General features: G+C 41.2%; 1 protein-coding gene across 4 annotated transcripts; it reads right to left on the bottom strand.

The window, feature by feature from the left end:
• Positions 1–4,283: 4,283 nt before the first annotated feature.
• On the bottom strand, positions 4,284–10,403 carry LOC135522419 (enoyl-[acyl-carrier-protein] reductase, mitochondrial-like). Of its 4 annotated transcripts, none has more exons than XM_064948647.1 (10): positions 10,087–10,403; positions 9,854–9,951; positions 9,567–9,698; positions 8,831–8,974; positions 8,396–8,498; positions 7,781–7,883; positions 7,620–7,693; positions 7,447–7,507; positions 7,190–7,262; positions 4,284–5,282 (listed from the first exon to the last, which is right to left on the bottom strand). In XM_064948647.1, exons 1-10 carry the CDS (start codon positions 10,335–10,337, stop codon positions 5,119–5,121), a joined length of 1,203 nt encoding a protein of 400 aa, XP_064804719.1. In that variant the 5' UTR covers positions 10,338–10,403; the 3' UTR covers positions 4,284–5,118. The 4 variants fall into 4 exon arrangements, with proteins under 4 accessions (XP_064804719.1, XP_064804720.1, XP_064804722.1 ...); XM_064948648.1 differs by having other exon boundaries at positions 10,165–10,403; XM_064948650.1 differs by having other exon boundaries at positions 10,169–10,299.
• Between the last annotated feature and the right edge of the window lie 17,546 nt (positions 10,404–27,949).

The following is a 27,949-nucleotide window of genomic DNA, read 5'->3' as shown; positions in this document are numbered from 1 at the left end:
GTGTGTCATGTAGACTGAAGGAGGATGGACTTTGTTATAAAATGCTGTGGCTCAAACCAGCTCGAGTTCTCAGTGATCACCTCCAGGGGTGATTACCAACCAGCTCCATTACTGCAGTAATTAAATAATAAAGTGATTGTTGAAGAAATCTAAAAGTCTCTCCTTTTGATTACAATAGTTGTACCTCCATTTTGGTGACAAGGATGGGATGATAAATTACGTGAAACTCAGGTTAACCGTGCACACGGAGTTGCATTAGATGCAACCAGAGGAAAGCCACTCTCCACTATTTGGAGCAGATCGGATCGTCAGCTGAATGGATACATAATTTTGAACAGAATTGGATTAAGGGTGAGACTGGTTTCTTTCAATAATTGAACTTAAAGTGCACAGAATTAATAGCACATATTAGACATTAACTAAACATTTAAGTGATGAAAAAAAAATATATATATATATTTTTAATAACAAATGCGCCTGTTGAGGGTGTACTCAGAGTTAGGTCTTAAGAGGGCCACAGCTGGGGTAACTTGCAGGACTGAGTTGAGTTGATGAGTGTTCTTAAGTGAGGTATCCTTTGGCATTAATTGTTAATTAGCCAGTTGCTGGCAATCAAAAGTCCAAGCCGTAGTACTGACTTGATCACAGTAGGAATTGGTGAGGTTAATGTAGAGTGAAGGACTAGAGCGCTGGTAATCTTGCGAGAAAACTCGGCTTGGCAAAGCTCATTGAATGAGGGACTATAGTGCAGGTGACGCCTTGCGAGGGCATCTGACTTGAAGTTCAAATTTTAAAGTATGTAACTGATCAAATGTTTTGTTGAGATAAACAGGTATGCCCTGGGTTACTATTGTTAGGTGTAATTGTGCCTGTTTTTGATATTCCTGTTACTTAGAAAATACAAGGTAAAATAGGATTTTGGGACCGTGTTAAAGTTAAACAAGAGATAAGGGTACTCTGTAGGTAGTTTTGCACACCTGGTTAGATGTAAAATAATCTATACCATAGTAATCGCAACAGGTGATATCCCAGTGTGGATACAACACCCAGTTCTGGGACCACTAATTAGGCAATATTTTGATAATGGTATAGGTTTCCCTGTTCATATTGACATGGTTTGAAATCCTGTGTGGGTAATCTCTGTAGAAGTAACTGACAGATGGTCAGCTCGGGGATTTGAACCTTTCGTTACTAGTCCAACGCTCTAACCACTAGGCCACCCTGCCGCCCCAATAATATAGTAAGAAACACTTTTAAGGGTTCATCTGACCTCTGTCCTGACCTTCCAGTGTGGTTTGATCACCCTCACTGGAAATCCATTTGGATAATGAATTTAAGGTAATTTGTAATACTGATTTAAAGGTCATTTGTAATATTGACAATTATGATGACATTTATAGTTCTTAGCCATATTTGTGATTTGGACAAGGAGGGGGGGGGGGGGGGGGAGTTGCCTTTTTCCTATGACCGTATGGGTACAATTCTTTTTCTTTATGAAGTTAAGAGTAGTGATTCTAATTCAATTTTGTTGTTTTAAATTATTTTATTTTGACCAGTAGTAGTTTTTTTAAAACATTTTTTTTACACACATTACTCACATGGGGAGTTATGTGTCAAAATGGGGGAGGTAAAAGTCTAAGTTTGGGATTTTGTTGAAGTTTACATGCCTTGATATGTGAAGGAGTGTATTGTTGTGGTGTTTGTTCTGATACAAATCTCACCCAATTAGGTCTGCTGGATTGTTAGGATTTTTCCCGATGGGTTATAGGTCTAACTTCCTGTGGCTCTGCGATGAAGTTGACAGTGTGATGGAGAGTATATGCCAATTTGAAAAAAAGTTAAAATAGAACGTGTTATTCTCTATGACATATGTTTAGACATTGGTATTAAGAATAATAGGTAAAAGTAATAATTTATCATATAGTTAATGCTTGTCAAAAATGAACTGAACTGTTGTTCTGATATGATACACTGTCAACTGTGGGACCTTTATATAGACAGGTGTGTATGTCAGCTAAAACCAAGCCATGAGGTCGAAGGAATTGTCCATAGAGCTCCGAGACAGGATTGTGTTGAGGCACAGATCTGGGGAAGGGTACCAAAAAATGTCTGCAGCATTGAAAGTCCCTAAAAATACAGCGGCCTCCATCACTCTTAAATGAAAGAAGTTTGGAACCACCAAGACTATTCCTAGAGCTGGCTGCCGGGGCAAACTGAGCAATCAGGGGAGAAGGGCCTTGGTCAGGGAGGTGACCAAGAACCCGATGGTAACTCTTGACAGTGCTAAAGAGTTCCTCTGTGGAGATGGGAGAACCTTCCAGAAGGACAACCATCTCTGCAGCACTCCACCAATCAGACCTTTATGGTAGTGGCCAGACGGAAGCCACTCCTCAGTAAAAGGCACGACAGCCCGCTTGGAGTTTGTCAAAAGGCACCTAAAGGACTCTCAGACCATGAGCAACAAGATACTCTGGTCTGATGAAAGAGTGAATTCTTTGGGCTGAATGCCAAGCGTTACGTCTGGAGGAAACCTGGCACCATCCCTACGGTGAAGTATGGTGGTGAAGAGTTTTAATGACTCCAACCTAAGTGTATGTAAATGTCATATTTCCGTTTTCTAAAAACCTGATTTTGCTTAGTCATTATGGGGTGGTGTGTAGATTGATGAGAAAAAGTCTAATGTAACAAAATGTGGAAAAAATAAAGGGTTCTGAATACTTTCCGAATGCACGGTATCTACTATACCCCATACTACAAAACTTGTCTTTCACCACATTAAATATTCCAAACATAGCCTACTCTGGGACAGTTGTGGGATGTGATAGATCCCAAATTAATACAACCCCTCACATTTTTTTTGTTTTTTAAAGCAATGAGGCTGATGCAACAGACTTGAACTTGTAGCTTAAAATATTGATGAACTATTAGGCTATTTCTTCACATTATAAGTGCAGCAATGGCAGTAGGCTATAAGCGCAAATGTTCCTAAATGCAATCAATCAGCGGGAAAACACTGTTCTCAAAAATGAAAGCATATGATGTAATGCTTTATTATATAGGTGCATTTTTAATAGCGAAAATGATCTTCCCCAAACTTGAAACTCACGTGCCACCTACTTACAGCATGTATGCCAGGTAGGCTCCACATCGGTTGTAAAGCAAATTAATGTTATTTGGCCACTTTAGTTGTGATACAAATCTGATCAAAACACATAAGCCTATGGGCTAGGCTACATGAGGTGTGCGACTATGATTTGAAAAAGTTGCACAAAAAAAGGCATGTGCTGTGTCTTGCTTTACTGCACATGCTGGGCATCATTCACAATTGATAAGCTAATGTTGTCACCCATCAGACTATTCTTAATGTTGTCTTTACATATACTAAATAAAGTGTTAAATTAGTTTTGATTTACACTGAACAAAAATATAAAACGCAACATGCATTAGTCCCATGTTTCATGACCTGAAATGAAAGCTCCCAGAAATGTTCCACACACACAAAAAGCTTATTTCTCAAATGTTGCACAACACAATGCCAAAGATGTCTTACGTTGAGGGAGCGTGCAATTGGCATGCTGACTGCAGGAATGTCCACCGGAGCTGTTGCCTGAAAATGCAATGTTAATTTCTCTACAATAAGCCACCTCCAATGTCATTTAAGAGAATTTGGCAGTACGTCCAACCGGCCTCACAACCGCAGACCACGTGTAAAAACACCAGCCCAGGACCTCCACTTCCGGCTTCTTCACTTGCAGGATAATCGGAGACCAGCCACCCTGTCTGCAATAAAGCCCTTTTGTGGGGAAAAACTCATTCGGATTGGTTGGGCCTATGCCCACCCATGGCTGCACCCCTGCCCAGTCATGTGAAATCCATAGCTGAGGCCTATTTATTTAAATTAACTGACTTCCTTATATGAAATGTCACTCCGTAATTCATTGAAAGTGTTGCATTTATCATTTTGTTCAGTATAGGAATGGACCATTACCATGCACCTGTCTCGCAACGGCGGCATGGGGGAAAAAAATACACGTCATCTATGCATTTAAATAGCGAATGGAGGACGCTTTGCCTGAGGTTAATTTTCCATGCCAGCCAGGTAGGCTATACTCCTGTTGTAAAGCGAAGCAATGTGCTTAATATTAGGAAAGTTGATAAATATAGTAGGCCTGGCCTATAGAAAGCTAATGGGATCCTCTTTTTATTAGAGGCCATCAAAATCCTTTTCTCACACCATTTCATAGCCTATAGAAATGTTTCTCAAAATGAGCTCTTATGAAGTGTTTGATTTGATAAATTTTATTGATGTCAGAGTGATGAGGCACCAGGCAGTTAGCAAGTTTGGTAGACTACTAATGACCATCAGCAACATCAGAGCTTAGAGAAGCCTAGTAGTTACTACAACTTAATGTTCACATGGAATTTAACATGGTCAGTGTAACAGCTCTAGTTGGACCCTGCACTATTGTTTTTAAAGCAATAAACCTGTCTAACATGCATCGTGATGGTATTTGCTCGTGTCCATACAACAAGTAATTTGAACTCTTTAAAAGTAGCTTAATCTTTGACAAATGTTTAGTGTTTTACCAGAACACCATGTGTTGCATAACCACGTTAGCCTGGTCCCAGATCTGTTTGTGCCGTCTTGCATAGTAATATCCATAGGAGTCGCCAAGACAGCACAAACCGATCTGGGACCAGGATATAACAATGTTACCATTCAGGAGAAATAAACATGTCGACAATACATAAGTTGTCAAGGAATCCATGACCATTCTGAAATAATTTCCATTAACTGTTGTCAGGAAATATGACTTAAAGTGGTGATGATAATATATATAGTGGACTTTGAGCCACTACGGAAAACACACATTTATTGAACGTGTGCTTGAGCAACGCATTTCCGACAATGATGAAGCAGCAGTCTTGGGGCTGCACCCGTTGAACGTGCCGGGACTTCGTTTTGTATGCAGGGTCGTATTCAATTGGGCACCCAGTGCAAAACAATGTTTCTTATTGGACAAGGTCCGGTAGTTCCGTCCTGTTTCTGTCCGTTTTCTTCCATTTGTACCTAATGAACATGACCCTGAGAAAGGCTGGGGCTGGTCAAAAGAGGGGTCACAAGACCAGGACCTGTTTGGCTGAGGTGAACGGCTGCATGGCAGTGTCCAGTGCTTTCCGGAAGTCTTGGAGGCCTACCTCAGAACAGGCAGGTGCGGTCAGCTTTCCCTGGCGGATCAGAGAGCAGAGCTCATCCAGCATTCCCCGTAAGGCCCCCTCATCTGGGGAGACAGAAATAACACATTATAAGCCTTATTTATTATAAAGGCATTATAGAAGCTCATGCATGCAAACTCATCCATATAACAGGTTATAAAGCATCATATCGGCAGGCTATTGAAAGTAACTTTTGACACTGGACATTCAGAGGGACAAAATTAAAGGTACCATGTGTCTCACTCATAGCTTGGACCCACTATAATGGCATGTGAGAAATGCAGAGCACAGATCTGTCTCTCCAGACTCCTACATACAGTGCCTTGCGAAAGTATTCGGCCCCCTTGAACTTTGCGACCTTTTGCCACATTTCAGGCTTCAAACATAAAAATATAAAACTGTATTTTTTGTGAAGAATCAACAACAAGTGGGACACAATCATGAAGTGGAACGACATTTATTGGATATTTCAAACTTTTTTAACAAATCAAAAACTGAAAAATTGGGCGTGCAAAATTATTCAGCCCCCTTAAGTTAATACTTTGTAGCGCCACCTTTTGCCGCGATTACAGCTGTAAGTCGCTTTGGGTATGTCTATCAGTTTTGCACATCGAGAGACTGACATTTTTTCCCATTCCTCCTTGCAAAACAGCTCGAGCTCAGTGAGGTTGGATGGAGAGCATTTGTGAACAGCCTTTTTCAGTTCTTTCCACAGATTCTCGATTGGATTCAGGACTGGACTTTGACTTGGCCATTCTAACACCTGGATATGTTTATTTTTGAACCATTCCATTGTAGATTTTGCTTTATGTTTTGGATCATTGTCTTGTTGGAAGACAAATCTCCGTCCCAGTCTCAGGTCTTTTGCAGACTCCATCAGGTTCTTACAGAATGGTCCTGTATTTGGCTCCATCCATCTTCCCATCAATTTTAACCATCTTCCCTGTCCCTGCTGAAGAAAAGCAGGCCCAAACCATGATGCTGCCACCACCATGTTTGACAGTGGGTATGGTGTGGTCAGGGTGATGAGCTGTGTTGCTTTTACGCCAAACATAACGTTTTGCATTGTTGCCAAAAAGTTCAATTTTGGTTTCATCTGACCAGAGCACCTTCTTCCACATGTTTGGTGTGTCTCCCAGGTGGCTTGTGGCAAACTTTAAACAACACTTTTTATGGATATCTTTAAGAAATGGCTTTCTTCTTGCCACTCTTCCATAAAGGCCAGATTTGTGCAATATACGACTGATTGTTGTCCTATGGACAGAGTCTCCCACCTCAGCTGTAGATCTCTGCAGTTCATCCAGAGTGATCATGGGCCTCTTGGCTGCATCTCTGATCAGTCTTCTCCTTGTATGAGCTGAAAGTTTAGAGGGACGGCAGATTTGGTAGATTTGCAGTGGTCTGATACTCCTTCCATTTCAATATTATCGCTTGCACAGTGCTCGTTGGAATGTTTAAAGCTTGGGAAATCTTTTTGTATCCAAATCCGGCTTTAAACTTCTTCACAACAGTATCTCGGACCTGCCTGGTGTGTTCCTTGTTCTTCATGATGCTCTCTGCGCTTTTAACGGACCTCTGAGACTATCACAGTGCAGGTGCATTTATACGGAGACTTGATTACACACAGGTGGATTGTATTTATCATCATTAGTCATTTAGGTCAACATTGGATCATTCAGAGATCCTCACTGAACTTCTGGTGAGAGTTTGCTGCACTGAAAGTAAGGGGGCTGAATAATTTTGCACGCCCAATTTTTCAGTTTTTGATTTGTTAAAAAAGTTTGAAATATCCAATAAATGTCGTTCCACTTCATGATTGTGTCCCACTTGTTGTTGATTCTTCACAAAAAAAATACAGTTTTATATCTTTATGTTTGAAGCCTGAAATGTGGCAAAAGGTCGCAAAGTTCAAGGGGGCCGAATACTTTCGCAAGGCACTGTATGTTGTGTGTGTGTATTGTATCTGGCTCACCCTGAGAGTGGGTTCTCTTCCACTGGGTGACCCAGAACCCTTTGACTTTCACATTTTTGAAAATCAGGGCACTCTGGGGAGAGGACAGACAATGATTTGTTTGTAAGTATGTACAACACACAAGTGGTTTCCATAGGTATTAGCATTTAAACGCTATCTCCATGTTTGTGAGATGGAGAGAGAAAACAGTCTGTTGAAATAGTTCCTAGAGGAACATGGTAGAAAAAGGGTAGTATTATAGGAAGTAGCAGTCTTACCACAGGAACAGTGACTGGCTGCTTGGCCATCCCTCCATACGTCACCATCGACCCTCCAACTCTGAAAAAGTTTGTGGGGGGGACTATTTACTTGATCAGATATCAAATCCACTTGAATCTCAGAACATCAAGCTATGGCAACAAAGGTTCAATTCAGTCACCTGAATACTTACTGTAAGTGACGGAGAAGTTCTGTTGCACTCTTTCCCCCAACTCCGTTCAGTGCCAGCTTAGGCCTTGGACAGGTCTATAAGGAAGTTAAATAGTGAATTTACATCCAAGGAAAGATCATTATCAGAATTTGGCCCTCAGAGCAGTTTTGATATCCACAGACCTTGAAAAGTTCCTTCATTTCATGCCGCCTCAGGGTCTCCTCTTTGATCACATGACTGGCGCCCATAGCCTTCAGCCTGTCAATAAGCTGTGTGAGGTCTGGCCTGTGAAAAGGGGCACACAAGTACATGCAGTTCTTCAACACGGGCCTTCTTGAATACGCAACCTTGCTTAATATAATCACTGCTCTCTAAGGAATTTTCTATATCAGTCCCTCTCGCACAAAATACATCACTTTATTAGGGCAGTAGGCTATATTATGACAGTGAGTTACTTACAACAACCCTGGTCTAGTACAAGTACTTTTTTCATTATTTCCAGCTGATAACCCAGTGTTATCATTAGAGCCGGACCCCCCCCCCCCAAAATGGTTTTACTTCAGCTGCTGAAAGGTCAAATTCTTAATCAGTCACTAATTCACAGATGTTCCCTTTTTGAAATGTAGCTTGGAGTGCAGTATGCATTGGTTCTAATCATTTGGCACCAAATCGAAGAAATCAGACTGAAACAGGGAGGGAGTCGAGCGACTACCTGGTCCCCATAAGAAACACATTTTCTGTTGCAAAAGATTGAGTTATGTGCCCTGATGAATACGAAACTGGCCGTTTGGATTTACCGGTCTCTGACCACGTTGATGGTTTGGATCCCCCTTGCAGCAGCGATCTGTATGACAGCCTGACCCACACCACTGTTGGCTGCATTCTGGATCACTGTGTCACCTGGAATGAACTCACATGCAAAGGGCAGTGCAATAAACATATTATACAGTGTAGTGTGATGAAGGAAAGTTAGGTTCTGTATTAAAAAAAAAGACTGAAGCTCAATTGTATCCTTTTAACACTATTGGGCCAACCCGAACCTACTTTGCTGGCTCTGACAATTTAGTTTCACATGTTCCCTTCCAGAGACTTAGGTTGATGCATAACAAGGCCAGAATCATATAGCACTGTTCAGCTCAGCGCAGTAGCGTGAAAAAGGTATTGGATAAGGGTGAAGGGGGGGTTAACAGCTAGCTTAGCATCAACTTGTTGAAATGGTGAACTTAGCACACCTGGTTTCAGCTCCTCAAAGTCAGAGAGCATCCTAAAGGCAGTGCAGGGGTTAACGCCCAGTGTGGCTGCAGACAACAGGGGGATGTCATTGGGCAGAGAGATCACATCATTTTCAGCTAAAACTACTGCTGTCCTCCACGTCCCTGCTCAGAGAGAGAGAGAAAAGGACGAGGTCGTATTCATTAAGGCCCCGGGACCTAATTTATAAACATTTGCGTGGGCAAAAAATGTCCCAAAACATAAGTGCGCCAGTTCACGCAAAAGTTGGCATTCTTAAGAACTGAATGTCACATGAAAATGTACTTATCCTCCAGCAAACCTTAGACCAGGCCAAGGAAATAGATACCCAGTTCTAATTATTTTAAAATGCAAAGAAACAAAATATATAGATTCCCTCTTCTTAACCTGTTGATTGCTATAAATAAGCCTGTCCCTCATATCCCCCATGTGCACAAAATTCAAATCTACTTGGAACACAATTCTTCAACCACTAGAAACTGCACGTAGGTACGGTCTAAAGTTTGCAGGAAGGTGAGCACATTTTCACATCTAATTCTGGTTTTATAAATGGCAACTTTAGCATGAAAGCTGGCGCATGCATGCTTTGTGGTCTATTTAGTAGATTCACATGGTTTATAAATGAGGCCCCTGGATTCTAAAGCATGAAGGGCCATTGAAAGGGCTTGAATGTAAACCTAGATAGATATCTCATGAGCAAAATTAGTATTAACTTACCTAATCCAGCATCTCTTGGGATCACCCAGTCCCCTGGTCTGAGTGCTTTCACCTGGCTGCCCACTTCCAGGATCTGGCCCACCCCCTCGTTTCCTCCTACTGCTGGAAGGTCAGGTAGGATGGCATAGGAACCTGCAGGACCAAATAGGGACATTGGCTTTAGATATAAAACAACTATGGTTAGGATCAATTTGATCTCGATCCAGTTAATTCATGATAGGAACTTAACAATAAATGTAAGTGTGTAAGCATGTCACCAGTGTTGTTTTTCCTTCTTTCCTTTTTACCTTGGATCATGTTTATGTCAGAAGGGTTGATGGGGGCTGCCAACAATTTTACAAGGACACTCTTAGCACCAACAGAGGGAAGCTCCATGCTCTCCAACCTGTAAAACACACAAGACACATTTGAAGCCTCTGGATTCTCTCTTCAGATAAATCTGCAACTATGACAGCATTGCACTTACATCCAGACTCAATGGTACACAGTACTCAATATTTTCCTTAGTTAACATTCTTACTGAACAACTTGAGACGGGTCGCCGTGGTTTCTGTACAACAGGGCCGTACAACCATTGATTGAAGATTCAGTTGAATACCTACAAATTCTACCCCTCGCGCTTGATAGCTGTTGTTGTCGGGTGGTGGATCCACTGGTGAATGTTCTACATACTGTATGCCTCCTCACCTCGGTTCTTTTACATAATAACCATGCGATACGTGACACCTTCATTTTAAAACATACAAAGCATGAACCCGTAAACCCGACCATCTTGGATTAACCCTTGGCATGCCAGAGTCAAGCAGGGGTCCCACCACTTCCGAATTCGCCAGACAAAGTACCGCCCCCATTTATTTTCAACAGGAGCAAGAAGCGCAATGCGCAGGAGCGGCGCTCTGCTCTACGTTATGCAAATGTCACGCTGCTACCGCTGCGGTTAACCAAGCAGGTGAGTAGCAGAAGATTGATCAGGAAACACAGTTCCGCCTGTCGTTGGTTATGGGCAAGCGTAACAAGGAAAGATGGATGAAAGCAAATCATCGCTATGTCTGGTTTTCCAATTCTATATGATTTTGCTTTGCTAGAATACAGACACAATATTACAAGGTCAATGGCATGGAGGAGGATTGCGGAGATTGTTGGTGTTTTTGCTGGGTGAAGAGAGATTTGCACAATGTTTGCTTGTGCTGCTCGCTAGCTATGAACATCAAGCAACCTAAACATCAAAACTGTGATCAATGCTACCATTTGTGAGTGTGTTGCGTAAATTAAATTGTGAAATGTGCCCACCAATGGACAGAAATCAGAAAACACACATTGTAAATGATACAGTAAGCATCCATTTCCCATGTAATATGCTATCAATTGTATTATGGGATCTTAACATTATGATTCTCATATATTATAGTTTATTGCTCTTTCATTATACTTGTGTTATGACTGACGGTTATAGCTCACTTCCTGTAAAATACATAGGCCTGCATCACATGCACATGAATGGGTACTCTGGGTAAAGGAAATTGTGGCCATCAACGCCAATATCTCCTCTATTGCCACTGGCCTTCTGATTTGGTCTTTTTATTCTAAAATCATTCTCTGCAAATAAACAAGGTAGAATTACAACGCTCCCCACGCCACATTATTTCCCCTTTTGATATTTTTCCTTAACCTATAAATTGCCAGCTCCTTATTTTCAGGTACAGTACAGTACCTAGAACAGAAGAGTTTGATTTGCATAAACAATTTAACGTCAGAAAAATCATGGAGAAAATCTGGTTTATGCTTAGCCTCATATACATGATCTACTTCTATCATTTTAAATGGAGAACATATAGCTAGCTCATCAATATGCAAATTATGTGTGCGATTAGCTATTCTCTGCGTCAGATGTACAATGACAAAGGGCACATTGATTGCACATGCCCATTAGGCCAATTATGCCATCATACTGTAGGCCTATGGCTGCATTGTTGATGCATATCAAATCAAACTTTATTTGTCACATGCGCCGAATACAACAAGTATAGACCTTACAGTGAAATGCTTACTTACAAGCCCTTAACCAACAGTGCAGTTCAAGAAGAGTTAAGAAAATATCTACCAAATAAACTTAAGTTTAAAAAAATAATAATAAAAAGTAACATAACATAACAATAACGATACTATATACAGGGGGTATCTGTACCGAGTCAGTGTGCGTGGGTACAAATTAGTTGAGGGAATTTGTATATGTAGGTAGGGATGAAGTGACTAGAGGACATAGATAATAAACAACGAGAAGCGGCAGTGTACAAAACACATGGGGGGTCAATGTAATAGTCCGGTGGCCATTTGATTAATTGTTCAGCAGTCTTATGGCTTGGGGGTAGAAGCTGTTAAGGAGCCTTTTGGTCCTAGACTTAGCACTCCGGTAACGCTTGCCATGCGGTACCAGTGAGAACAGTCTATGACTTGGGTGACTGGAGTCTCTGACAATTGTATGGGCTTTCCTCTATCATGATAAGCTGCTAAATGGGTTCACATAACTGATATCCTGAGACAGAGTGACAATCAAATAAAACTGATTGGAGATCTCTCAACTGGACAAAAAGGTAATGTTCATTTGAGAAAGCAACACAGAAACACAGACAAATTAGAGACCGATACCCTTCACCCCTTTTAATTGCAAAATTGTGATCTGTGATGAATGAACATTGACACTAGTTCATCTTGAAAAGTTAACAATTGAAACAAGTTTAAACACTTCAATGAATCAACATTGAATTAACCAGAATATAATTTCAAAATGTACAAATAATCAAACTTCTTTGTAAATGTTAGACATCGTAGTAAGTGGGCTAATATTGCTAAAGCATAATTTTTGGGGGACAGAAACAGCCATACCATAGGTGGCCAAACTGGCTCCACTCTATAGTCTACCTGGGTGAGCAGACTTCTATTCCAGCCCAGCAATAATACACATTATTATCAACTCATTAGGTTTGACAAGTTGAATAAGGTCTGTTAGTGCTGGGCTGGAACAGAAGCCAGCACACTCAGAAGCCAGCACACAAGGATTGGCATGCTACAGTTATAATCAGTTTGTAGCCTACATTGTTTCTGACTTTTAACTGTATTGTAGTACACAACATTTGCTAACATAAATGCACATACAATACATAAATACACATACAACCCAATACAAGGATGTACAAGCAGTCTCTTGGGACATTCACTGAGAACTCTTCATCTTCAGACAGGCTTTCGCAACTCTCCATATTAGAGGACAAACATCAAAGAAACAGGCTTCAGTTTATTACAATTAGACAGCCCTGGCTATTATCTCTCTGTCTATCTTCATAGTTTTCCTCTCTAGGGACTAAAACTGGAGAATATTTTAATGTCATCCCAAAACCTGCCCATCTAACCACTACACCTACTCAGTGGCGACCCATCCTTCAGGGCAGGTGGGGCAAATGCCCACCTGTTTTGAGACCAAAATGTTTTTAGTTTTTTGTTGTTGCCTGTTTTGCATGTTATTTTGCCCTTAATACGTGTCACATATCAGTTTGCAAACAATGTAAAAATAGAAAACCATTGAGTTGATAAAGCCGCATACAAACATGGTTTCTTTTTTGCTTTCTTGAGTAAGGCAGGTCCAAAATGCAGGTTTTTCAGCCTAGCTCAGTGCTTTCTGTGGTGGAGGGGCAGCTAGCGGAAAATGCGGAGCGTAGGGGTTGGTAATGTTCTCTAGTTGCGTCGTGATAGGCTCAGCGTTCTGTCAGTCATGGGGACACTACTACACCTCAAAATCTATGGGGAGAACTAAAAATTCAAGCCCCTTGGCTTTTTCCATAGAGTTACATTAGAAGTACCCATCCAAGAAGGCTCAAGGTCATTGGCCACAGATAAAATGACGTTAAATCACGTTTTATCTACCGTAGCTTTGATTGGACTGATCATGTCAACATCATACTTTCAAAATCTTACCTAGCAAGCTAGACAAGCAGACTTCATCATGAATCACATCAACAATCTACTGGCAAATCCTTTTCAATCCTTGACACATGAACAGAAATTATAGAGAAAAAGTATCGGTGTTCATACGCCATTGGACATAAACATTACACAACAAGTTGGAAATCGCAAACTCAATAATGAGTGGTTTGGAGGGAATCAGTGGCTAACTGCAAGCGTTGCAAAGCAATCACTAGCCTGCTATTCAGTGGAGTGGGTGTGTGGTTCATGTCTGAGTTTTAGGGTTTATTTTCCAAGCTTAAAAGGATAAACATTCATATGCTATGTGCCATAAAAGTTTGAATACATTCCAGCATGACTTCTACCGCATTCAAAACAACTGAAAACTCGGAACTGGGAAATCTCAGACTTCAGTGAATTCAAGACAACTGGGAACTCTGAAAAAACTATCTCTGACTGTGAAAATAGGTTTTGAACGGTCATCCAACTCGGAATTCCAAGTCAGGAACTCGTGCCTCTTTCTAGAGCTCTGACCTGAATATCACTGATGTCATGATTCGACTTTGTTTTTTTCTCTGAGTTCCCAGTTGTCTTGAAAGCACCATAAACCCAGAGAATGCCAGACTTTGATGACAAAATTTTCCCACAACGACCGCAGCGCCACCTTCCTGTTTAAATGAGCACAGCACAACAAGGTGATGTATTGTATGCTGCTGCATAAATGATGTAATATGCCAGGGAGATATGTATACTGTAGCTTAGAAATTAATACTAAGTGTATGTTGTGTAGTAAGCTGTTTGTAGCCCATGTGCCTCATCCTAATAATTTGGACCCTTTCCCCCTCATAGCCTACTGTTCTGACTTGGTGGTGCACAGGGGTCCTGTGTGGCTCAGTCGGTAGAGCATGGCGCTTGCAACGCCAAGCATCGTGGGTTCGATTCCCGCTGGGGCCACCCATATGTAAAAGTAGTGGCCCCAGCCGACTTGTAAGTCGCTTTGGACAAAAGCGTCTGCTAAATGGGATATATATATATGTAGCCTATAGCCTGTTTAAGAGAAATGTAATCATCAAATATTGTAACAACTTTCATCGTCTGCTTATGGCGTACGGGAAGAATACTGTAAGAACGGCCCATGTTCTGAATTCTGCTGCTGTATATTTCAAAAGTGCTGAACAAATAGTTATATGACTACGTCCGTCCTAGCTCGTTCATTAATGTCTTTATCGGCATTACGGATTGCCCCTTATCCGCTCATTGTCCCCTTATGCCATAGTCTCAATACGTCTCAATTGTCAGTAGAAACCAATTTTTGTTTCAGCAAGTCAGCCATATCAGCTATATTTTTTAGAAGGCAGTAAATGGGACTGAATGAACTGTTTCACTGCCAGACAAAACTGCGCTCATAGCCAGGTTTAACAGCGTTAAGGATTCACTCCATGGTACTGAAAAGAAAGTTCTGCTGTTGAGACAGCTTTATGTAGTACCTATCAGTTTAAGGGCACCGTTATAATGCAGTGAATGTATTGTTTAGTGTTGTGCTGTGTAATGGCTTTGCTGACATGCATATAAAACATTAGATTTTTTGCCCCACCAAGATTTACATGCTAAAATCTCCACTCCACCTACTCCCTTTTTTGACGACCGCTGTAGCAGAAAATCCAATAATCCTCTTCCATTACTGTTGTCTACAAATGCATTTGGAGCATGAGTTTTTAATTTACAATTTTTACGTCGACACCCGCTCCCCCTCTCTGGCGCTCGTTGTCAGCAGTTTACTTATTATTACTCACACCTTCCACCATCGTTACGCGCACCTGCGCCTCATCAGACTCACCTGGACTCCATCACCTGCCTGATAACCTTCCCTATATATGTCAACCTTTATATGTCAACCTTTGGTTCCTTCCCCAAGCGTTATTGTTTCAGTTTCATGACTGTGCGTTGTTCGTGGTCTGTAATATGGTTTGTTTGTTTAATTATTCACTCCCTGAACTTGCTTCCTGACTCCCAGCGCACGTTACAGAATAACGCCTCGCCAAAGGGAAGTTCGACTGGTTCACGCGCCTCAGCCGGTTCGACTGGTTCCCGCGCCTCAGCAGAAGCGACCGGCCTGGTCCTCAGGACAGTCCCTCTGGTCAGCGTCTTGCGGCTGTGTGTCAGGGAGGGGCTACTGTTACGTCTACACCCGCTCCCCCTCTCTGGCACTCGTTGTCGCCAGTTTACTCATTATTATGCACACCTGCAACCATCGTTACGCGCGCCTTATCACTCATCTGGACTCCATCATCTGCCTGATTACATTCCCTGTATACGTCACTCCCTTTGGTTCCTTCTCCAGGCGTTATTGTTTCAGTTTCATGTTTGAGGTGTTGCCAATTAAGCAACTTTGTCGCTATATTTAGCGAGTAAGACCCCTCTAGCGACACATTTTCAAAAAAATCGACTAGCGACTAATCTATCAACTTTTTCTGGTGTTAATGGAGACTTTTGGAGACTGACGTGAAAGCGCGTGTCGTTCTTACTCTTCTCAACGAGCAGCGGGTGCTGCCGTGGGCCCCACCACCATCCCAAAGCACTCACAGGCGGCCCAGTCCTCGCGCAGCAGTCCCTCCCAGCTGCAGTCAGAGCAGGAGATGTTCACCCCTCCGGGTCCAGACTGCAAATTAATCTCGCATGCGGGAAGCCGCTGCTGGCTGATCCCGCTCTGGCTTACATTCAGGGTGGGATATAAATGTAAAATGTTCTTTGTGTAAAATAAATCACTCCACAAAAATAAATCACTGCACAGTGACTCACACACAGCCTCAGTCACTTACTCACCTTGTCCACTGTGTGTGTGCCTCTCTGTAACATAAGCTAAACATCTAGCTGGCTAGCTCATCATGTCTCAAGTCTAAAATGTACACTCAAAAATACAGAAAGGAGTGGGAATCAAACCCTGAATTCAAAGACTGGTTGAAGCCATTTATTGGAGATGATACACGGGCATATTGCCTGTATTGTAAGGCTGATTTCTACACCAAAGTTAGTGATGTAAAAAAAATACATAACTCAAAAACATACTCAAAAGGCAAAGCCTTATAACAGTTCTACCCAAAACAAGCTGCCATTAATGGTTAAAAAAATGGACTCTGAAAAAACGGCTGAGGCCACCGTGTAGCTATCGCTGAGCACTGTTCCATGCTGGCATGTGATCACATTGGAGAAGCAGAAAGAGATGCTTTCTCAGACTCCACAGCTGCTACCCACTTCAAAGTGCACAGAAATTATTAATGGTGTTCTAGCACCATACTTTCTGAAAAAGTTGGTCGCAGATGTGGGTGACCAGCGTTTCAGCCTCCTCCTCGATGAGTACATGGGATGTAAGTGTTTCTAAGTACCTGGGGGTTGTGATAACGTACTTTAGTGACACCAAGCAGACAATTGTATAAACATTTCTGGGGCTTGTTGAGTTGGAGGGAGGATATGCCAAATCTATAGCCCATGCTGTTGTGGCTTTCCTCGACAAGTGTTGTCTTAAAAAAGAGAAACTCATGGGGATAGGGACTGACAATGCCTCTGTTATTATGGGGATTAACAATGGGGTCCATAAAGTGCTGAAGGAGGAGTATGGCTTCAAATATCGTTCTTATTCGCTGTGTGTGCCATTCTCTGCAGCTTGCTGTAAGTCATGCTTCCAATGACACCATCCCCCATAGTGTGGAGTACTTGGTATGAGAGACTTATAACTGGTTTTCAGTGTCTCCAAAGCGCAGGGAGGCCTACAAGGCCATATATGACACCATCAACTGTGGGCAGAAACCTTTACAGATAACCAAGGTGTGTGCCACACATTGGCTCTCCATTGAACCTGCGGTTTCACGCATTTTGGACCAGTGGGAGGAGCTTAGGCTGCATTTCACAGTCACCAAGTCCAGTGAACACTGCTACATGGCTGAGGTTTTATACTCTACGTACAGTGATCCTCAAAACATATCGTATCTGACGTTTTTGAAGTCTCTGTCATGGCTGATGAAAGGACCAAGGTGCAGCGTGGTGGGCGTACATTTTTCTTTTATTAAAGGATGACGCCGACAAAAAACAATAAACCATACAAAAACGACTGTGAAGCTAAAGGCTATAGTGCCCACAAACAAAGACAACTTCCCACAAACACAGGTGGGAAAAAGGGTACCTAAGTATGGTTCCCAATCAGAGACAACGATAGACAGCTGTCCCTGATTGAGAACCATACCCGGCCAAACACAAAGAAATAGAAAACATAGAACACAAACATAAGAATGCCCACCCCAACTCACGCCCTGACCAAACCAAAATAGAGACATAAAAAGGATCTCTAAGGTCAGGGCGTGACAGTCAGTGCTGGGTGAGGTACAAAAGCCATCAAGGCTTTTGAGGGAGAGCAAAGTAGATCTTCTTAAGCTACTTGACAGCTTGGTTAGCCTGATCAAGTCTGTAAGCAGCAGGGTGCTGAATCTACTGGCAAATGTTGATGTACTCAAAGGGCCAATAGATGGATACATCAGTCCCAAACTGTACCTTGGTTACCTTTTTAAGTCAAAGGCAGCTGAGCTCCACCTTGTGCCTGAGTATGAAAACAATGTCCGAAAGCGGTGTGGAGCCTTCACCATCTCCCTCACTAATGAGTTGAGGGTGAGACTGCCGGACAACATCGAAACATTGCAGTACATGCCAGTTTTCAATGTGGAGGAAACTCTAAAGCACAATAAGAGCCCTGGAGAAATAGAGAAAATAGCCAAGCTCCTTGGCTACTCCCCTGCAGAGATAGCCAAGATTGTCCAGCAATGGCATGCCATCCATCTTAGTAAATGGAATGAGACAAAAAACACACTGGGCTTCTGGAGTGAGATTTGAAAGTTCAGGGATGCAGCCGATATCAACCCATTTCAATAACTTGCCATGGCTGCTGTGTCTGTGTTGTCCTTGCCACACTTGAATACTGAAGTCGAGAGAGTATTCAGCCAGATGAGTGTGGTAAAAAGCAAACTTAGAAATCGGATGTACTTGCAGACCCTTAACGCCATCCTATACATTCGATATGGGACTGAAGCTGTCTGGTGAGGGTTGCTATGAGCACCAGCTGCCTGATAATGTTTTGCAGCTTTTTGGCACATCAGCCACTTACTCATTTAAGTCAGCTCCCTCAGTTGCTGAACCTGCCATAGAGAGCCTTGACCAAAATGACGATGACCCACTCTTTCTGTGAGCCAGCACAGCCTGTGTGTGTGTGGAGGGGGGTCTGTAAAAAAACAACTAACCTGAATTAGGGCCAGACTAGTTATCATATTTTTCTCACATTGCCATTGACAGTTGTTTCTATTGTCTCTTTTTGGTCCATTTAGATTGTTAATGTAGATTGTATACAATAAAATGTAAAAAATGTTATGGTTAAAAAATGTCATGTTTTACTGTGACTTGTTGTTGGCTCCTAAGGCTCAAAACTAAGAAAACTAAACTTTAAAAAATAACAAAAGACAAAGTGTTTCTTTTGGGTCACCTTTCCCGGTCCCAAGCCCGGATAAAGGAGGAGGGTTGGAATTGTGACAAAAAAACAAGAATCTACAGTAGAAAGTTCATTTGTAGTTTTAAACATATTTAGGGTGTTTTTTTACTCACTTTTTGGCTCTCCCACGACACTATTCCTCTCTCCTACATCGTCCATCACAATTACATGCACATGGCCAATTATGCAAATACAGCGATGACGTCATTTAGCGACGGCCCAAACCTGTCATTTGTGTGGAGAAAAAGGGGGCAGAGGTCGGGCTGCCTTCTGAGAATTTGTAGGTGAGTGAGTAAACCTCCACTACGATCCATTCTATTTGCCAACGTGCAATTATTGGAAAACAAAATGGATGATATACGATCAAGACTATCCTACCAACGGGACATTAAAAACTGTAATATCTTATGTTTCACTGAGTCGCGGCTGAACGATTAAAACAACATTTCATTGTTTTAAATCATTAGGCCTGTAGTCTATAAATTGGCATATAGGCTGTGACTTAGAATGAAATACAAATTAAACTAAAAGTGCATTATTAGGCTCAGTCTACAGCACTATATGTGAGCAGAGTTGAATGGTCGGAAATTCCGCTTATCATACATGGAGTGGTGCCTGTGCACGACTCGCAACATTCTTTCCAACCGCTCTGCTATAAACATCTCCACTCACAGAACAAAAAATAATTATTAAAATCCCAATTTAATCAACACCCATCTATTTTTGTGACTACCTGGACCAACCATTTGGTTTTGAAGTATTGAAACCAAACTATATTATTTGAATAAAAAGTATTTTAATAAACATGAAAAGGGGAATGTAAGAAGCGCTCATCGTTTTCAAATATGCTTCATGTTATATTAAACTGCATATAAACACTCTAAATAGGTCAAGAGCCAGACAGGGAGCCTAATTATTTAGGCTATATTATTTCATATTGTTCAAGGCTATAGCGTACAAAGAAATACATTGTGAAGAATTTGCAAGTGGGACACAAGGCTGGTAGGGAGTCAGGGACATTGAGAGCTCAGCATTTAAACAACATTTCATTGTATTAAATCACAATAGTATTTATATTACGCATATAGGCTGTGACTTACTTAGAATGAAATATACATTTTGCGAAAATGCCTTATTTGGCCTAGTCTACAGTGCCTTTGAATTAATTTTTAGAAACACCAGTTTGGCCATAGTCTGTGGCTTCACGCTCATGTGATGGTGCCTGGAGAGCAGGCCAGCAGCGGAGGATATCCCCTCGCGCTTGCAGAGCCACTGGGGATGCTAAACACCATTTTGGTCACGCTTGGCAGGCTGGGCAGGGATGCAGATAAAAAACAATTCTATAGGTAGACCTCAAGTTTTTTAGGTAAAAAAAAAAAACAATCATGGCCTATTGTACAGAATATATAGTAGAACATATATGATCATTGTAAAATAAAAACTTGTGCTCCAAATGCATTGTTAGATAACAGCAACGGAAGAGGGTGAAAGTATTTTCTGCTCCAGCTGTCAGAAAAGAGAGTAGGTGTAGTAGTTTGATGGGGTAGGTTGTGGGATGGCTTTAAAATATTCTCCAATTTTACTCTCTAGAGAGGAAAACTTAGAAGACAGACAGAGAGATAATTGTCAGGGCTGTCTAATTGTAATAAAAGGGAGACAGTTTTATTTTATGTCTGTCCTCAGTTATGGAAAGCCTGTCTGCAGATGCAGCGGTCCCAGCGAATGTTCCAAGAGACTGTTGGCACATCCTTGTATGCCGTGGGTTGTATGTGTACATAAATTAGCAAATGTTGTATACAACAATAGAGTTAAAAGTCACACACAATTTAGGCTACAAACGTATTACAACTGTAGCAGGCCAGTCCTTCTCCTGGAGGTATGCTGGGTGTGCAGGCTTCTGTTCCAGCCCAGCACTAACACACCTGATTCAATTTATCAAACCTAATGAGTTGACTATAATGTGTATTATTGCTAGGCTGGAATAGAAGTCTGCTCAGATCAGGGAGTGGAGCTCTGTTGGCCATGTCTGGTATGGACTTTTTTCTCACCCAAAATCATGCTTTAATTATAATAACTACTTATGAAGATGTGCAACATTTACAAATGAGTTAGATTATTTGTACATTTTTTTATTATATTTTGATTCATTCAGTGTTGATTCATTGAAGGGACGTGTTTGAACTCATTTTAATTGTGAACTTAAAAACATTATTCAAAATGAACATGTCTCAATGTTAATTCATCACAGATCACAATTCTGCAATAAAAAGGTGTGAATGGGATCTGTCTCTAATTTGTCTGTGTTTCTGTGTTGCTTTCTCAAAGGAACATGACCTTTTAATCCAGTTGTGAGCTTTCCAATCGGTTTTATTTGATTGTCACTCTGTCTCAGGATATCAGCCATGTGAACCCATTCTGCAGCTTTTCATAATGGCATGCATCACCAATGAAGCCAAGAGGCCTACAGTATGATGTATAACTGTGTAATCAATGTGCCTCTTGTCATTGTACATCTGAAGCAGAGAATGGCTAAACTTACACATCATTTGTATATTGATGAGCTAGCTGTATGTTCTCAATTTAAAATGATACCAGTAGATAATGTATATGAGGTCAACCATGAACCTGATTTTACATGATTTTTCTGACATGAAATTGTTTAGTGCAAATCCAACACTTGAATTCTAGGTACAGCACTGTACCTGCAAATAAGGAGCTGACAATTTGTAGGCTACTTAAAAATATCAAAAAGCGAAATAATGTGGCGTGGGGAGCGTTGTAATTCTACCCTGTTTATTATCTGATAATTATTTTAGAATACAGAGACAAAATCAGAAGGTCAGTGACATGGAGGAGGATTGCAGAGATGTTGATTGTGGGTAAAAATATATTTGCAATTTCCTTTACCCAGAGTACCCATTCGTGTGCAAGTAGGCCTGTGTATTTTACAGGAAGTGAGCTATAACCATAAGTCATGACACAAGCATAATGAAAGAGCAATAAGCTATAATAAACTCAGCAAAAAAAGAGAAATGTCATCTCACTATCAACTGCGTTTATTGTCAGCAAATTTAACATGTGTAAATACTGGTATGAACATAACAAGACTCAACAACTGAGACATAAACTGAACAAGTTCATGTAACTAACAGAAATGGAACATAAACTGAACAAGTTCATGTGACTAACAAAAATTGAATAATATGTCCCTGAACAGGGGGGGGTTAACAGTCAGTATCTGGTGTGGCCAGCAGCTGCATTAAGTACTGCAGTGCATCTCCTCATGGACTGCACCAGATTTGCCAGTTCTTACTGTGAGATGTTACCCTGCAGGTTCCTGGACATTTCTGGGGAGAATGGCCCGAGCCCTCAACCTCCGATTCTACAGGTTCCGGACGCCCTCAATGGGATTGAGATCCGGGCTCTTCGCTGGCCATGGCAGAACACTGACATTCCTGTCTTGCAGGAAATCACTCACAGAACGAGCAGTATGGCTGGTGGCATTGTCATGCTGAAGGGTCATGTCAGGATGAGCCTGCAGGAAGGGTACCACATGAGGGAGGAGGATGTCTTCCCTGTAACGCACTGCGTTGAGATTGCCTGCAATGACAACAAGCTCAGTCCGATGATGCTGTGACACACCGCCGCAGACCATGACGGACCTTCCACCTCCAAATCGATCCCGCTCCAGAGTACAGGCCTCAGTGTAACGCTCATTCCTTCGACGATAATCGCAAATCCGACCATCACCCCTGGTGAGACAAAACTGCGACTCATCAGTGAAGAGCACTTTTTGCCAGTCGTCTGGTCCAGCGATGGTGGGTTTGTGCCTATGATGTTGGGTTTGTGCCTATGACGTTGTTGCCAGTGATGTCTGTTGAGGACCTGCCTTACAACAGGACTACAAGCCCTCAGTCCAGCCTCTCTCAGCCTATTGTGGACAGTCTGAGCACTGATGGAGGGATTGTGCGTTCCTGGTGTAACTTAGGCAGTTGTTGTTGCCATTCTGTCGCGCTGTTTTAGGCGTCTCACAGTACAGACATTGCAATTTATTGCCCTAGCCACATCTGCAGTCCTCATGCCTCCTTGTAGCATGCCTAAGACACATTCACGCAGATGAGCAAGGACCCTGGGCCCCTTTCCTCTGGTGTTTTTCAGAGTCAGTAGAAAGGCCTCTTTCGTGTCCTAAGTTTTCATAACTGTGACCTTAATTGAACTACCGTCTGTAAGCTGTTAGTGTCTTAACAACGTTCCACGGGTGCATGTTCATGAATTGTTTATGGTTCATTGAACAAGCATGGGAAAACAGTGTTTAAACCCTTTACAATGAAGATTTGAAGTTATTTGGATTTTTACAAATTATCTTTGAAAGACAGGGTCATGAAAAAGGGACATTTCTTTTTTTGCTGAGTTTATATGAGAATCATAATGTTAAGATACCATAGCATGTATGGCATATTACATGGGAAATTAATGCTTAGTGTATCATTTACAATGTTACAATGCATGTTACTGCTGATTTCTATCCTTTGGTGGGCACATTTCACAATTTACCTTGCTCATCACATTCACAAATGGTGACTTTGATCACAGTTTTGAGGTTTAGGTTGCTTCATGTTCATAGCTAGCTAGCAACACAAGCAAACATTGTTGTGCAAATCTCTCTTCACCCACCATCAACACCAACAATTTCTGCAATCCTCCTCCGTGCCTCCATTTCTTATGATTTTGTCTCTGTATTCTAGCAAAGCAAAATCATATATCATTGGAAAACCAGACACAGCGATGACTGGTTTCCTCCATCTTCTTTTGGTTGTGTTTGCCCGGAACTAATGACAGGCTGAACTATATTTCGTGAAAGTACGATTTTCAAGCAAACATCTGCTCCTCACCTAATTGGTTAACCGCGGCTGTGGTTGAGTATAATTTGCATAAAGTAGAGCAGAGCTGACCTTTTTCTATTGCTCCGCTAGCAGGGTTGGCACTGCTCACCTTCCCACAATCTCATGTGCTCCCGTTGAAAATGAATGGGAGCGGAACGTCGTCTGGCTGTAAGCGGTGGAAACCGGCAAATTGGTCACGCTCCGCTCGTCACATGGCTCCAGCTCCGCTCCACTGACATACTCTGGTCAGAGTATAAACAAGAGTAGACTGCCCCTGGCGGATGAATGCGGAACAGTTTTCAACCATTTAATTCAAATAATCAGAGGCAAGACAAACCTTTTATTCTAAAGAATGTGTAAACAACATATACATTGGGAGAAAAAACTACAACAGGAAATACATTGAATAGTGGCAGATGTTTATTATTAACTAGTAGGAAATTGTATCTTCACAAATCAGTAAACTGTTAGTCAGTTTTATTTGGAATGCATGCTTCACGCCATCTAACGAATTGAGGAAGTGAATAACAAATCCAACCAATCACCCCAGTTTCCTGAGGTGCTTGAAATACCTGAGCATAAGATTATATGGTCCAAGAGCCAAAGGTTTATGGCAGTAAACATTGATACATTCCTCAGTATAATAAATGCACATTCTTTGGAAATGACAGGCAACATCCCCCAAAGATACCACACCACTGCATCAAATGGCCTATGATCACAAATTATGTAATGGCACAAAAAGCATAAACATGACACAAGGGTCACTTGTGTATGCAGTAGCCTATGTGTTTTTCTGTGGTTTCCATGTAACCCTGAGGACATAATAATATACTCAGTACTTTGCTTTTTAAGATACATCTAAACCATCTAACAACCAACAATCAAATCACAATGTGACAACACATCAATGGGGAGTCGTTGAGGTAAAACAGTTTTGCTCAAACACACATGGTTAAAAAAAACTTCTTAAAACCAATTTAGCTGATGTAGTTATTGAGGTACAACATAGTTTTGTTTACATTATATTCAATCAGTTTGGCACTCGCATTGCTTATTTCTACTAGTCCAGAATAGTGAAACAGTGTTATGATCTAAGCAATGTCCTCTGCAGAAATGAGTAATATTACTTTTCATCAGTCCACAGTGGAGAATTTGAGGGGTCGTAGAGAGTGATACAACTCTGTGAAACAACTCTGATGTAATTGAATCATCCGAGGGCTCACTAACCAGAGATGAGCAAAAATACACGTGGGTGTGTGAGTCTCTTTTTTAATGGGAAGGGTATATGTGTAGCTCATCCGTGGCAATCAGCATTTCATTGACATTCGCACTGCAAAACTTTATAAACCCGGCAAGTACAAATGTTAATTTAAAAAAACTTGACTCTTATTATACACAGATGTTCTATGTGCGCTATAGTCCCACATGACTGAATCAATGGACGTGTGCTTTCACCACAAAATCCTGAGTTAAAACATGTACCACTTAACTTAAACAGTGTGACTGGGAAAATAATGTATCCCATCACCCAATAACAACAATCTGGGATCGTCACATTAGTCATTGATAGTCTGAAATACCATGCTTGGGCCACGTACTGAGACGAGACAACCCCAATGTGTATAATGCTACTAACCCAATCCCTTAACATGGTAACACTATTCTCCTAAATTCCACCATCAACAACAAGTATAGAGGGAAAAATACAATTCTAGAGGAATATTACAGGCCTATCATGGCGTATTATTATGTAGGGCAAAATAATAGACAACATCAGCAGGTGTGGTATTAGATATGTTGACACGGTATGAGTATATGATATCGTGTGTAATAACAACTCATATAGTCTCACATGTCAAAGCATTTTAAGACTAGTTTTAAGGACACTAAGATTTTGTTTTATTCTTCATGATTAACTGGCATTTTAAAGCATTTTGTGCGGATTAGAGAAAAGAGAGTTTTACTGTTATGCCAAGACATTCAAAACTGGACCCAGGGGTCCTCTACCGTTTTCTTGTCATGCACTTTGATTTGGCACCAGAACACTCCCTTGTCTTTCACTGCACACATACAACTAATATAGAGAAACATTGCACCCCAATCCCATCCATAGCCCCTTCCAAGCCTTTGAAAAAAATCTGAAGTATTCCCTGAGTTTTCAGATTTGTGATTCCTGAGAGACACGCCTGAGTGGAAGTTATATATACACATTTCGTTCACCACCTACACACAAAAGTATTGTGTAATCAAAATGTACAAATATGGAACACATATTCATAAGATTAAACTGAATAGAATAGAATACAATAATGCACCTCCTACATGATTAGTGCAGAGTGACATTGGTTTTGGCATAGATAAAAAAGAGAAGATTCACAACACACCCCCATCGCTGGAAAGCTAATTGTGCGTAGCAGTAAATCATACAAGGCAAAGTAAAGAGAACAAAATAATTATTAAAAAGGTCATAAAATTTGTCCCGATATTTCTAGACCACAAAAGTTGTCTTATATCAAGATGAATGCACATCCTTTGCCATTGGTGGTATAGATCCAGCTATATGCCTCAACCCCAAATTAATGGAAAAGATAAGCACTGCAATTCCATTATGGCATAGCTGGATACAAAACTAGCCTGGGACATGGACTTACCTCAACAGAAGACCCCTTTGAGGTTTTTGACAAACTTAGATTTTGGGTGTTACGTCCCTTTAAACTCAAACAGCATTGAACAAGATAAAGGCAGACATGAGTGGCTAAGATATCTGATGTCTGGTATGTAATGGAAAACCCATCACAGTTAACCGGGTCCTAGATCTGTATATGTTTGGCGTAACAATGACAATAGGAGTTGGAAAGACATCACAAACAGAGCTGGGACCAGGCTATCACAGAGTGACCTAAACCTGAATATGAGGAGAAGCTGCAGCACAATTTAGATACAAATAAATAACAAGGACTATTTTAAAAAGGCTCCATAATAATTCTAAATATATATTAATTGGATGTTGGAGGTCTGTCTTTCAGCTTCTCCTGTAAAACGGGAGTATGGCTGAATGGTTTAGCTAGCTCTAAATGCACCTCCATGCAGGGCTGGGTCGACATTCATTAGTGCACGGTAGCAGAAATGATTCGCAACAAACGAAAACAAGCATTTCTTATTGGGCAAATTCTGGTAGTCCCTCCCTGTTTCAGTCCGTTCTCTTCCGTTTTGGTGCCTTGTGACTACAACTGTGGTGTTCCTGTATAGTCCCCACAAGCTGCTTGGATACAATGTCTTAAATAGGTAGGTACCTAGTAATTGACGACACTGAATAAAAAATGTGTTGCTCCTACTTTAACGCCGAATGCTGCTGCTGCTGCTTTGACTGTCAAGTATAAACAAGACAAGTATGATTATGTAGATTCCTGAATCAACCTCAATAATCCATTCAAATCTTGCATCTGATTTCTACATGGTAAATTACTTATGTTTGAAACATTTCATATGTATATTGGTGTGATTACTGGAGTCAGTGACTCAATTCCAAATGCTGATGTATGTAGTCTAAGCAGAGGATGATCAAGTTGATTATACAGATGTAAGATCTTAATTTAAGGCAGTTTGCTACTGCAGGAAAATAATCCTGCAGCAACAGGAAATGTGATTTATTATGTGGATTATAAATGAATGGACATTTTTTATAAGGGTTGATACATTTTTCTTTAGGGCAAATGAAGTCTGACATTTTCAAGTGGAAATTACAAAACTTTAGAATCCTTGAATGCACGACAAGCTGCATTTCCTGCTGTGCTGGAAAATTCTCAGCAACAAAAGAGTGATCAAATTAAGATCCTACATCTGTAGGGTCTAAGTGTCTGGTTGTAATGTAGCAGCAGCAGATCAGACATGTACCACGAGGGAGACTGAGTACCTAAGAGACAGCATTGTGCCGGCCCAACATAAAGAAATTACGCAACAACAACAACCAGAAGCTGGCCATAGAAGTCATACTATTTGGTTTGACATTCATT

This window comes from Oncorhynchus masou, chromosome 30 (assembly GCF_036934945.1).
Source record: "Oncorhynchus masou masou isolate Uvic2021 chromosome 30, UVic_Omas_1.1, whole genome shotgun sequence".
Lineage (NCBI taxonomy): Eukaryota > Metazoa > Chordata > Actinopteri > Salmoniformes > Salmonidae > Oncorhynchus > Oncorhynchus masou.
This window is presented reverse-complemented; position numbering and strand designations above follow the sequence as displayed.